General features: G+C 42.5%; 1 protein-coding gene across 1 annotated transcript in view; it reads right to left on the bottom strand.

Annotated features, from left to right (window-relative positions):
• DGKE (diacylglycerol kinase epsilon) overlaps positions 1-11,097 on the bottom strand; it is a 32,895-nt gene extending 21,798 nt beyond the window's left edge. Inside the window, exons 1-3 of the mRNA XM_060763977.2 lie at positions 11,016-11,097; positions 6,912-8,096; positions 539-698 (exon numbers count right to left, since the gene is read on the bottom strand). Of these exons, the coding sequence (XP_060619960.2) occupies positions 539-698; positions 6,912-7,372 (621 nt within the window). The 5' untranslated portion in view covers positions 7,373-8,096; positions 11,016-11,097. The remainder of the gene's footprint in view (positions 1-538; positions 699-6,911; positions 8,097-11,015) is intronic.
• Positions 11,098-13,042: the final 1,945 nt, after the last annotated feature.

Below are 13,042 nucleotides of genomic sequence, written 5' to 3'. Positions count from 1 at the left end.
TACACCTGATTATTAAATATCTTGTCATGTACTGGAAAAAGAAATGAGCGCTTAAACAAAATGAAGCACTCTTTTAGAAGGAAAACCCCTAAAGGCTGAAACTGGGTGGGAAGGTGTTTTGAGAGAGATTTCTGCTTGAGGGACATTTGTGATTGCTCTATTTTCTCCTCTTATAAACATGTTGTGAAGGTTTGTCCACTGTTTGAATATAGGAAACAAGGCCTTAGTCAAATCATTGGTCTACCTAGCCTTATATATTTGGCTCCAATATATTGAGCCTGAGTCCAGAATTCTAGGGGGAATAAGTTTAAATGGAATTGTGGTCCTATAACTGTGTTGTTCAAAAGGAACTCATATCAAGGACATCCACGCTCCTTTTCTTTTGTTCAATATACCTTGGCCCAAGCACAGACTATCATGAATGGTATGGCTATGGCTTGCTAGACATCTTAGCAAAACCCAGGAACCTGTCCAGCCTGCTATACTTTCAACTTGCACCTCGATACCCATGGCTATCCAGGAACAAAGCAAGCTTTACCTTCCCATAGTCTGTGGGTTTGTCTTTACGCATCTGACTGACACTGAACAAGTAATACGGAGGGATGATGAGGTTGCGAAACTCTCCCAGTCCACACTGCTCATTTTTCAAGGAGCTCTGCATGCATTCATCATGTACTGTTTGCTGACACCAAATACACCTGGAAAGAAGGAGATATGGTTTGTTTTGTGTGCCTTCAAGTCATTTTTTTACTTACGGCATTCCTAAGATGAGGGTAAGATTTGTTTAGAGAGAGTACATCTTGGGCTTCCTTTGACTTGCCCAAAGTCATCTAGTGGGTTTCCATGGCCAAGTGGAGATTTGAACCCTCGTCTCCAGAGCCACAGTCCAATGCTCAAATAACTACACCACACTGGCCTGAACTCAATTGACTAAATGCTTTATTTCTAGACAGCTAGAGAAAAATTGACATTTTCAATAGGCTTGATGAAACAAAATAGGTGGACCTACAGTCAGCACAGGTTAGTCAACAACATAAAAAACGATAACTTCTCTCTGGGTCTACAGTCTATTTATTCATCAGTTCACAAAGATTCTGAAGAATGTGGTAAGTCATCCCCGACTTCTTCTCCAAAGCATCCTATTCATTTTTTTTCCACACTGTCTACAAGATTTCATCATGTATATAACTCAAGAGAAAAGGAGAAACCTTAACCTCAAATACGAAAGTCATCACATCAAATAACAGAAGTGGACAACTGCTATTTCAGGTGCAACATTTACAGCTAAGTAATCTAGGCAGAACTCAGCCAGGCTAACAATACCACAAAATAAAAGGGAAAAAACCCCCAGAAGATTCATCTCTGGCTTTGTTTTCTTTTTCTTGATAGGTGCCTTATGCTCTATTGAAACCATCAACTGAAAAACAATTCTTTTTTTTTTAGGTTACAAAACTGGCCCAGGGAAGAAGCTGCGAGAAGCCCTTGGCTATAATTTGGCCACTCTCTACTTTCCTTCCTCACTTCAACTCAAGATCAAGGACCAATTCCCACTATACAATTATAGCACTATGATTCCACTTCAACTGCCATGGTTCCAACCTACAGAAATCTGGAGTTTCCATTTTAATCAGAAACACTAGAGCTCTCTGGCTGAGAATCTTTAATATCCATCTCTGAAGCTAGAGTGAAATCATAGTGCTCTAATTTTGTAGTGTGACTGGGTCAGAGGCATCAAGTCAGGTTTGCCTCTTTTCTCTCACTCACCCAGAAGATTCTTTTATTACATTTTGCCTAATGAAACAATTTGGAAATCTCAAAAGCTTTCACAGATTTGTGTGCCTTTTCTTAACAAATATGAGATAGTTTGTGGAATTCTAAACCAGACAGAAAAATATACATATTAATGCCTTATGTTTTCTCTCTCTCGCTGGGAAAGGCACATTGCGTACTTTGGTACAAACTTATTAATATTAATATTGCAAAAAGCTACATATTTGAGATTCACAGAGTGAATGAAGTCCTTAATTCACACTGAACAAGCTAGTCTACCAAGAGGAAACTGTTAAGTCAAATTTGGCTGAAAACTTAAGAGACATTTGGCACAATGACTTAAGAACCACAGGGGGGAAACGGTTCAGTGATCCAAGAGAAACAATTCTTAGAAGCAACTCTTTTGACTTCCAAGCCTCTGATGGGCCATGTTTGGCCCATCAGGTGAACATGGCACTTTCTTAGGGCTTACTGTAGCCTTCTAGAATCTGGAAAAGGATTCCAACTTCAGATCTGCAATGGCAATTGACTGAATTTACTGACTGTTTAAACTCTGTAGAGCCAAACAACAATGTTAAAGCACATCAACTGAGAAGAGGATGTTCTCTGAGAGAGCCAAGAGCTACTCAGTTCAGGAGAAGGAGGAGTGAGGAAGGCGTGAGGGATCCATGGGGGGGGGGGGGTAAAGAGGCAATGGAAAGAACAGTGAAGTAGGGTTGTTGTAGGTTTTTCAGGCTGTATGGCCATGTTATAGAAGACCCATTGATTCTGGCCATGAAAGCCTTCGACAACAGTTAAGTACTTCTGTCAAAACCACCCAAATGACCCTTTGCTCCAGCTAAGAGATCTTTATGCCCAGTTTCACACTGGTCTACGTTAAACCTGGAAAGGTACTCATTTTGGACTACAATCCACAAAATCCCCCAGCTAGCATGGCCACTATAGCTTTGTGCTATATGTAAGATGTTCTATTATTCATCTGCCATTCATGTTGCCTATGTGTGTCCAAAGCCTAGATACTCTAGTGCCAAAGCAGGATCTCAACTTAAGAATGCAATTTGCGAGGGCCAAAAAGCAGAAGTGGCTATAGTATGGCCCATTATAATCTGCTGGAGAGGTGAGACTGTTATTACCTATGCAAAGAGGCCATTGTCAAAGCTCTTGGTGCTATTTTTACTGTCCTCAGTGCTATTCCAATTGTAAAATAGAACAGCTGGAGCACCCTCCATTTAGCTACAGATACACCAGCATTCTGAACAGGCAATTATTTCACTGATTAAGGATTTGATATTCCTAACAACTCATTTTGGTACACAGCTGTAACATTATTATAATATCTAGCAGCTCCACTTTTAATATATTTTAATATATTAAGCATATTATAAAACTCTCTAAAGCGTTGTTATTTGAACCATAGCTTTCAGTACCAGGGACCTCATTTGGCAGCACCACCACCAAATCTCCTTAGCATGTGCAAAGAAATACCTATGATATATTTATTGTCTCATGTGTCTCATCAAAAATCAGAAAAATAGATCAGTTTCCTCTCTGCTTATGCACTTTTGGCTTTTGAGTGCATTCCATGAGGAGGAGTGTCACACAAGCCAAAGAGACTTCAAAACATGACACTCCCATATGATATCCTGAAAGTGTGCGAACAAGTGTTTGGTTCTCCTTCTTGACTCCTCCCTCACAAACACACTTTTTCTATTCCTATCTCATCCAGGGTTTTATCATTTTATCTTGTGCATTCGGCCCAACCTTTGTGTTTGACTTTTATTATGTTATTTTACACTGTTTATTTTATTTTGCTACTTTATGTATTTTGTTGTGATGTAATTTTTCTGTTCGTTTGTATTTTATTTTGCTGCATTGTATGTTTTGGGCTCGGCCTCATGTTAGCTGCCCCGAGTCCCCTTCGGGGAGATGGTGGCAGGGTGTAAATAAAGATTATGATGATTTTATGGTGGACTTCAGTACCCATTAGCCCTAGTCAGCAATGCCAGTGGTTATGGATGATAGAATTGTGGCCACATCTGGAGAAACATGGGTTCTTCATCCTTGTGTTAGGTTAATTTTTTGTCTGAAACACAGGTGTATGAAAGACAGCACATATATTTCAAGAGTGAACTTCCTGATCCATTTCAAAAAAAGATTACCTTTTCCGATACAGTGTTTTATAATCAGTTGACACACCTTAATTTTTATTACTATAAAGCTTTCACTGAAAATGTTTTAAAAGGTTATTCAGCATGCTCCATGTTGAAAGCACCACATGAAACAGGGTAATAGTGGATGCTATTCATCAGAACTGTGAAAAATACTAAAGCAAGGTAGAGCACAGGCAGTATTTTACAAAAGACCTGCCAGAGGCCTTTTATTTGTACTTTCACCTGTCAAATGAGAATAATCTCTAGGATTATGGTTACAAATGATTCCATGACTTAGGTAATGAGATGTTGACCAATGCTTCCATGTTCCAAAAACAACCCAACTTCAATACAGTAAACAGCATTGTTTACGGTTTTCTTTGTTTGGTACTTTAAAAGGAGGATGAGGGGCAGACAGTGGGTGATCTGATACCAAAAGAGGACAGCAGGTTTCCCTTCTTTTTTACAAGATTTCCAAAAAGAATATTTTGGCAAATACAGTTTTCCCAAATCTCACCTGACAAGTCAATAATCTCTGTCAAAATCCTTTCTTCTAGACAATCTAAGTACTGTTTTATTCACTAAAATAATAGCTCTGTCTTTCTAGGCACCCTAAAGAGAGAAAAGGATGTATGACTACAGATGAAGAAATAAATTTGTGATGTATGAAGAGATTGCAGGTGGTCCAGCATAAAAAAGGACTGCTGTGCTAAAGTGTTATGAAAAACAGTCCGAAGTTGTAGAAAGTAAGATAAAAACACCATCATTGGATCTGAAGTTTGTATCACACAACCACTCTCTGAGAAGAGAGTTGCATATTATCACAAGCAGGGAACAGATTTACCATGAAAAGATGCCTGCAGAGCAAGTACTGCTTTAAAGAAGGAATAGGGACTACTGAGCAAGATGAAAGAAATGTATCAAATGAAAGGAGCTCTGCCCAGAATCCCATCAGCTTGTTTGGTGGGCAATCCCTGAGTAGGTTGCTAACAGTTCAGGAACAGAGTACCACAAAATAAAGGATTGCATCCTACATTACATGCCTTACATACATTGGTAAAATAAACCCTTGTAATGTGTTGCTGTGCACCTTCAAGTCATTTCCAACTTTAGGGTTTTTTCCCCCTTCGTGTCAGGAGCAACTTGAGAAACTGTAAGTCGCTTCTGGTGTAAGAGAATTTGCCGTCTGCAAGGACTTTGCCCAGGGGACGCCCGGATGTTTTGATGTTTTACCATCCTTGTGGAAGGCTTCTCTCATGTCCCTGTATGGGGAGCTGGAGCTGACAGAGGGAACTCATCCACGCTCTCCCCAGATTTGAACTTCTGACCTGTCGTCTTTGCTCCTGCCTGCACAAGGATTTAACCCACTGAGCCTCCGGGTGCTCCGGGAACTTATGGTGAGTCCAATAGCAAGATTTGTTGTTGGGGGGGGGGGGTGTCATATCTGAGGCTGAGAGAGTGCAATTAGTTTAAGACCACCTAGTGGGTTTCCAAGGTCAATCAGGGATTTGAAACCTATCCTCCAAAGTGGTAATCTAGTGCTCAAATACCCACACCATGTTGCCTCCTTGTAATGTTGCCCTTCACTAAATTCTGTTTTAAAATTTCACCACCTGAAATGTTCACCTTACCATGCTGTTGTTGTACACCTTCAATCATTTCTGACATATGGTAACCCTATGGCGAACAAATCACGGAGCTTTTTTTTGGCAAGACTTACTCAGAGGGGATTTGGCTTTGCCTTCCTTAGCGCCCAGGGGTTGTTATTTGCCTAAATTTAGACTGAGGTTTTCAATGGCTGAGTGGGAACTGAACCCTGGCCTCCAGAGTCACAGTCCATCATTTATGCAATATTGTTTCTCACTGACCCATGACACTCATTATGTTGTCTTTATTTTATTTTTAACAATTTTACTTTTTAATGATTTTAATGATGTATTACTGTATAATGAATTTAAGAGATGGAGGGAGCGTGTGAATTTATTTTATTTTGGTGAAACAATTAAAAGCACCATGAAATTATATCAATTTCAGATGGCTCTTAGGGTTACTCCAAAAAAACACTATTAGGTGCAACTCAAGCATCCTGTCTCTCTGGTCCTCCTGGAGAACCCCTGGTGGCACAGTGGGTTAAACCGCTGAGCTGCTGAACTTGCTGACCGAAAGGTTGGCAGTTTGAATCTGGGGAGCGGGGTAAGTTGTGTTAGGCCCAGCTTCTGCCAACCTAGCAGTTCAAAAGCATGCAATGTGAGTAGATCAATAGGTACTGCATAGGCGAGAAGGGCACCCCATGCAGACATGTCAGCAAAAATATCGGATATATTTATGGACAGCAGGCTCCTTTGCATGAAAAATCAAACAAGAGCACCTCCCCATGGCTGGAATTGAGCATTGCCTCCAGACACCAGAGAAAAAAAAGGGGAAGACTTTTACCTTATCTGTGTATTGTATGTCATTGTTCGTGTAAACGGCATTGAATGTTTTCCTTATATGTATACTGTAATCCACTCTGAGTCCCTCCGGGGAGATAAAGTGGAATATAAGATTATTATTATTATTATTATTATCATCATCATCATCATCATTATTATTATTGTTTCACAGCAAAGTGGAATGATACATTAGCACCAATGCACATATACAATGAACCCTAAATTAGCTAGGCAGCTAGCACTAATGGGGCTGAGGCACCAAGAAGAGCATGTACCTTGTACACAAGGTCCTAAAATGAACAGGTGAAACTACTGATAAGTGAAACCACATGTACTGGTTCTGTGAAATAATGACCTCTAACTTCCCAGTCCTTGATCCTACCTGGACAGCTAAAAAAGTTCCTTCTATAGTCTGAAGCCAACTCTTCATGATCTCAGAGATTTCTGTATAAACCTGGTTAATCCTCAAGAGCATCAAGGGAGAAAACCTAATATTGCCACTCTTGTTTTACATCAAAATTTGAGATACATTTTGCAGATTTGTCCTCCCCTTTATTACCTGTAATCACACAGCTTGGGCTGGGTACCACACTGCTGCTTGCACACAACACAATAGCTGCACAGCGGGACGTTGCCTCGGATCCAGTGGTGCACCATAGAAGTCCGGGTGCTGCCTTCTCCCCTCGTCATGATTTCCTTGCAGTGGAAACGACGGTCAGCTTTCTTCAGGCACTCTTCATCCACACAAAGCCCACAGCAGTTGCAGAAAGCGCCCTGAAGGATGTGCTGAGCGCAGATGCAGCAATAGGTCGGCTGGCTGAAGAGGTCGGTGTCTTGCCAGTCATGCTTTCTTTTGCGCAAGATATCCTGCACTTGGCCTTGCCGCCGGGATCGCCGGAAGCTGCACCACAAAGTGAGCAGGATTGGCACGATCACAGCACACAGTGTCCAGAAGGCGAGACTCCATTCTGGAAACAGTCCTGAAGGGGAAACCGAACTATGGGTTTCAACCTCTTCCATCCTTTGGGGGTTTCTTTTGCCCTTGGGGTGTCAAATTCAACCAGAAATGAGACAGCTAACCTACAGCAGGTTGCACTAGAGCTCCCCTGCTATTATAATTACATTCCATCAATAGCTTGGATCAGCAGTATCTTCTTAATGACTCTACCAATCTAATAACACTTTCCTGGAGTCCTCTTCATCACCTCTTGAAACACAAGCTCACTTTTTCCTTTACTGTGTGGCACTGCTAAAATTATACTTAAACATCTGTTTCCTGAAACTAAAGATCCTTCCTTTTGAGCACCCTACAGAGACAGACTTAGCCACTAGTCTCTACACTGTTGCCATATCTCTACCTCCTGTCTTATTAATATGTTCACCTCTTCTTGCTTTTTCTGGAAGTGACATGCTCCAAAACACTTTATGCTACTTTTTTTTACTTCAGTTCATCACTTTAGCTGATCTCTAAAGACAAACGGTCCAATGCAAAACCACCTGAATTTTAAAAAATTACAATATATAAGTACATTCCACCTGTTTACTAAAAATAATACTATCTTGTTCCTCTCTTTGTAATATGTACAATGCTACCTTGTTCCTTACTCTGTACTCATACAAATCCAACTAATGAAGCATAATTCAGCCCCCATCCTGGTTTCCAATCAAGACAGTACGAGGATGAATTCCAATCTGAGTTATGCATTGTGGGTCAGGATATTGTGGCAGCTTCCAATGAAATCATCTGAAATAAAAACACATTATTTTTGAGAGGGAGAAAAACACCAGACTTTTGCAAACACCACTGTAACACCACACAGGCAACTTGGGGTACCTTGTATCTTCATCACACTCTGTCCCTAATTCAGCTAGGAACATCACCAATAGTGAATCATTATATTGTTGAGAGTGCAATAACATGAAGGACTGAAGGTCAAGGGGTGTACCTAACTAGGCATGGGCAACCTTCGGCCCTCCAGATGTTTTGGACTACAACTCCCACAATTACTAACAGCCTATCAGCTGATGGGAATTGTGGGAGTTGCAGTCCAAAACACCCAAGGGCCCAAATTTGCCATGCCTGACCTACACTGTAAAATTAACAGCTTGACACCACTTTAACTGCCATGGCTCAATGCTGTGAAATCACAGAATTTGTAGTTTGGTGAGGCACCAGCAGTCTTTGGTACAGAAGGCTAAAGAGCTTGTAAAACTACAACTTCCATGATTTCATAGCACTGAGTTAAGGCAGTTAAAAGTGGTGTCAAACTGCATTTGTTCTACAGTGTAGATGCACTCAAGAATGACTCTGAGAAGGCAATAGGTAAAAGGGTTAAACACTGTGAGTGACTCATAATGTCCTTCCACCTTGTCTACCTATCCTGACCTCTTTTTGATGTAAATTTATATTCTTAGGAATTTTCCCCTAGTTCTTCTGTTCCAATCATCCCTCTCCTTGGTCTTCTGTTGAAGAGATTAGATAAGCACTCTGAGTAACTTTCCTATCTCAGAGTATAATAAATTCTTTACTTTGATTTTTCTAAGTCACAGCTTGTCAAACAATGTTGCAACAACTTAGTGTGTTGGCTGCAGTGTGTAGGTATGTTGTGCAATTTTAACGGGAAAAGACAAATGTATGTTATTATCTTACAAATCATTTTTTTTAAATATAAACAAAAGGTTTCCATGAGATATGTTGTGAGCCCATACATTTCGTCATTACAATGTATGCATGTGTTGTAATTCTTATAAGGGGTTGGTTCAACCTCTGCTTTGCTAGTAAAACCACTGGTTGCTGATAAGTTTCTGGTTCCAATTCAAAGCTTAGGCTATGACCTTTTGCATGACCTACAAAGCCCTACATGGTTCAGGCCCCACCTATCTTTGTGATTGCATCTTCCCCTATGAACCAGCGCAGGCTCTAAGATCAGCTGGGGAGGCCCTCCTTTCGCTTCCACCACCGTCACAAGCACAGTTGGTGGGGATGAGGGAGAGGGCCTTCTCAGTGGTGCCCCCCCCCCTGACTTTAGAACACCCTCCCTAGAGAGATAAGGCAAGCCCTCACACTGTCCTTCTGCAGGGATTAGAAAACCTGGATGTTCCAACAAGCATTTGGGAATGACTAGTCCCTAGTTTATAAATGTCCAGTCCTTCGGTCACCAGACAGTACTCTGTTTTCTGCACTTCATCCAATTCCCCAGCCCTATGGTATGCTGTTTTGCTCTAAGCCCTTTACAGCTTGGTCACGCCCATTTTAGATATTTTGGATCATTGGGTTTTGTAGAACATTGTCTGACTGAACCTCAATGCTGCTGTTTTATGCTCTTATGCTTAATTGTGTTTTTATCTGGTTGTTGTATTTTATGATGTTCTTATTTTAATGTTTTTGTTTTGTTTTGATGTTTTTGTTTTGTTTTATGTTTTATGGACATTCTGTCCCATGGAGCCCCCGGTGGTACAATGGGTTAAATCCATGTGCCGGCTGAACTGCTGACCTGAAGGTCGGTGGTTTGAATCCACGAGATGGGGGTAAGCTCCCGTGTGTCAGTCCCAGCTTCCCGGTGGTACAGTGGGTTAAACCCCTGTGTTGGCGGGACTGAAGACTGACAGGTCGCAGGTTCGAATCTGGGGAGAGCGCGGATAAGCTCCCTTTATCAGCTCCAACTCCTCATGCGGGGACATGAGAGAAGCCTCCCACATGGATGGTAAAACATCAAAACATCTGGGAGTCCCCTGGGCAACGTCCTTGCAGATGGCCAATTCTCTCACATGAGAAGCGACTTGCAGTTTCTCAAGTCGCTCCTGACACGACAAAAAAAATGTGGGGACATGGAAACCTGGGCAACGTCCTTGCAGATGGCCAATTCTCTCACACCAGAAGTGACTTGCTGTTTCACTCCTGACATGAAAAAAAAAATTCTGACCCATATGTAAGCCGTCCCGAGTCCCTTCTGGGAGATAGTGGTGGGATATAAGAATAAAGTTTTAGTTGTTGTTTTGTTGAGAAATGATGCAGGTCTAAAAAGAGTGTCTCCAAGTCTGGAAAGCTCTGGTCCAGTGGTTCCCAACCTGGGGTCCCCAGATGTTTTTGGCCTACAACTCCCAGAAATTCCAGCTAGTTTACCAGCTGTTAGGATTTCTGGGAGTTGAGGGCCAAAAACATCTGGGGACCCCAGGTTGAGAACCACTGCTTCTGGTCTATGCCACCTATGCCTTTGCTCCTCAGTGGGGATCTCTCACCCCTGCCTGCACTCTATCTCAGATCTGGGCAGTGTCATCAGGAGGCCACTTGTGCCCATGTCCCTGGAAAAGGGCCCTGCAGTGTGGGCCCTGTGGGGGACAGCAGCATGACACACCTCTTTGGTATGACCCTGTGACTGATGAGCAGGCCATGGAGAGGGGAAGCACGTGGATGGTGCAATGCAGCTCCCATCAGCCAGAGGAAGGCCAGGCATGAGGCGAGTGGCGGTCCCACCAACAGGGGGCGCTCTGACGCTCCTGCCCTCTTCCGCCCTCCCTCTCCAGGGATACCTGCCTAGCCCTACTGTAATGAGGACTGGGATGAAGACCTCCTCCTCAAGATGATCCCCCTTCCTCTTCCTCCTTCAGGCCACACACACGCCCCCTCCTCCTCCTCCTCCCCCTCCTCCCCAGCCCTCCTTACCCGGCTCACGATCTCCACTAGGCACCGTTGATCGCCGGAACCGGAAGTGGCCGAAGCCACAGACTGAGCTTCTCTGAACCAGAAGGGAGGGGGGAGGAAAGGGGCGTGACAGGAGGGAAGCCGCTGATGGGCGTTGCTAGGAAACGGGTAGCCAATGGCAAGCCGCCGATTCCAAAGAGGGCGGGAAACTAGATCCTAGCAGGTCCTGGGTGGGGAGAAGAGGGAGCCAAGGCGCCAAGGAGGTCAGGGAAGGGAGGAATGGCTCTGTTTTCTTTCTTTGCACCCTGCTTTCCTCTCTTAGACGAGACCAGAGCAACTCAAGAGTTAGTAGGGAGTCAGGGAAAGAAATGACTCTCATACACCTGTATGTATGTATATAAAAGGTAAAGGTTTTCCTCTGACATTAAATCTGGGGGTTGGTGCTCATCTCCATTTCTAAGCTGAAGAGCTGGCATTGTCCATAGACACCTCCAAGATCATTTAGCCGGCATGACTGCAGGGAGCGCCGTTACCTTCCCGCCGTAGCATTATCTATTGATCTCACATTTGCATGTTTTTGAACTGCTAGGTTGGCAGAAGCTGGGCCTAACAGCGGGAGCTCACCCCGCTCCCCGGATTCGAACCTGTGACCTTTCGGTCAACAAGCTCAGCAGCTCAGCGGTTTAACCCACTGCGCCACTGGGTGTCCGTGTATATATGTATATGTATGTGTGTTTATATACACACATACACATATACTCATACACAATTTTATGTATATCTATCCATATTAAAGTCAATGTATGTCTGTTTGTCTCTTCCACAAAGGCTGTTGCTAGGTGAAGTGTCCCTCTGATGCCACTGAATTGTTAGCTAGGTGAAGGAGTGGGGGTTGCTAGGAGAAGTGGCCAGTTAACTAGTTTCTGGTTACCGTTAAAAATACACCTAATACTATACTGTGCCGTCAGGACCCCCTGGTGGCATAGTGGGTTAAAGTGCTGATCTGCTGAGCTTGTTGACCAAAAACTTGCAGGTTCGAATTAGGGGAGCGATGTGAGCTTCCGCTGTCTGCCCCAGCTTCTGCCAACCTAGCAGCTCGAAAACATGCTAATGTGAGTAGATCAATAGGTACCGCTCTGGCAGGAAGGTAACGGTGCTCCATGCAGTAATGCTGGCCACATGACTTTGGAGGTGTCTACGGACAACACCGGCTCTTTGGCTTAGAAATGAAGATGAGCACCACCCCCAGAGTCAGACACGACTATATTTCATGTCAGGGGAAAACTTTTACCTTTACTATACTGTGCCGTAAACTTTTTATCGACTTGATTTGATATTAATATTGAAGTACAGCAATTAAAAGCAAATTAAGACTAATAAAGACAAATGTAAACTAATGTAACATATTTTCCCAGTTTTGCTGGATTCTAAAGACACCTACCTGAGTTTTAGGTGCTTGAATTCTGGTTAACTGAGAGCCTATTGTGCATAGATATGTAAACACACAGATAACATACACAGGCATATACAGATGCATTTTGTAATTTTTTGTTGTTATCTACTTCAAGTCAATTTTGATTGATGGCGATCCTTTGAATGAAATACCTACAATCTTCCTGGCTTTTTAATATCTTGCTTAGGTCTTGCAAATATCTTGCTTAGGTCTTCTTGACCGTCCTTTCCTTCTTACCTGTAATACAATCTCCCCTTTTTCAAATTGTCTCCCACTTCGCAAAGTATTATGGGCTATTCCAAAGAGTCACATCATGTCATGATAAGTATGTCCAATGTAAACTTATTGGTAAATAAATGGCATGCTTTAAAATAAATGTTAATAAGAGGCTCCAAGATGAAACTTATTAAAATTGCTCCATTATTAAGGTGGCTCCAGTGTCACTGTCAGGTGAATCTATTCCAGGTTTGTTTAATGCTAAGGAAATAATAATAATAATAATAATAATAATCGTTATTTGTACCCTGCCCCCTCTCCCAAAAGGGACTCAGGGCAGCTTACAACAAAAATACAACATACATAGTAATAATAGCAA

The sequence above is a fragment of the Anolis sagrei genome, chromosome 2 (assembly GCF_037176765.1).
Source record: "Anolis sagrei isolate rAnoSag1 chromosome 2, rAnoSag1.mat, whole genome shotgun sequence".
Classification (NCBI taxonomy): Eukaryota; Metazoa; Chordata; class Lepidosauria; order Squamata; family Dactyloidae; genus Anolis; species Anolis sagrei.
This window is presented reverse-complemented; position numbering and strand designations above follow the sequence as displayed.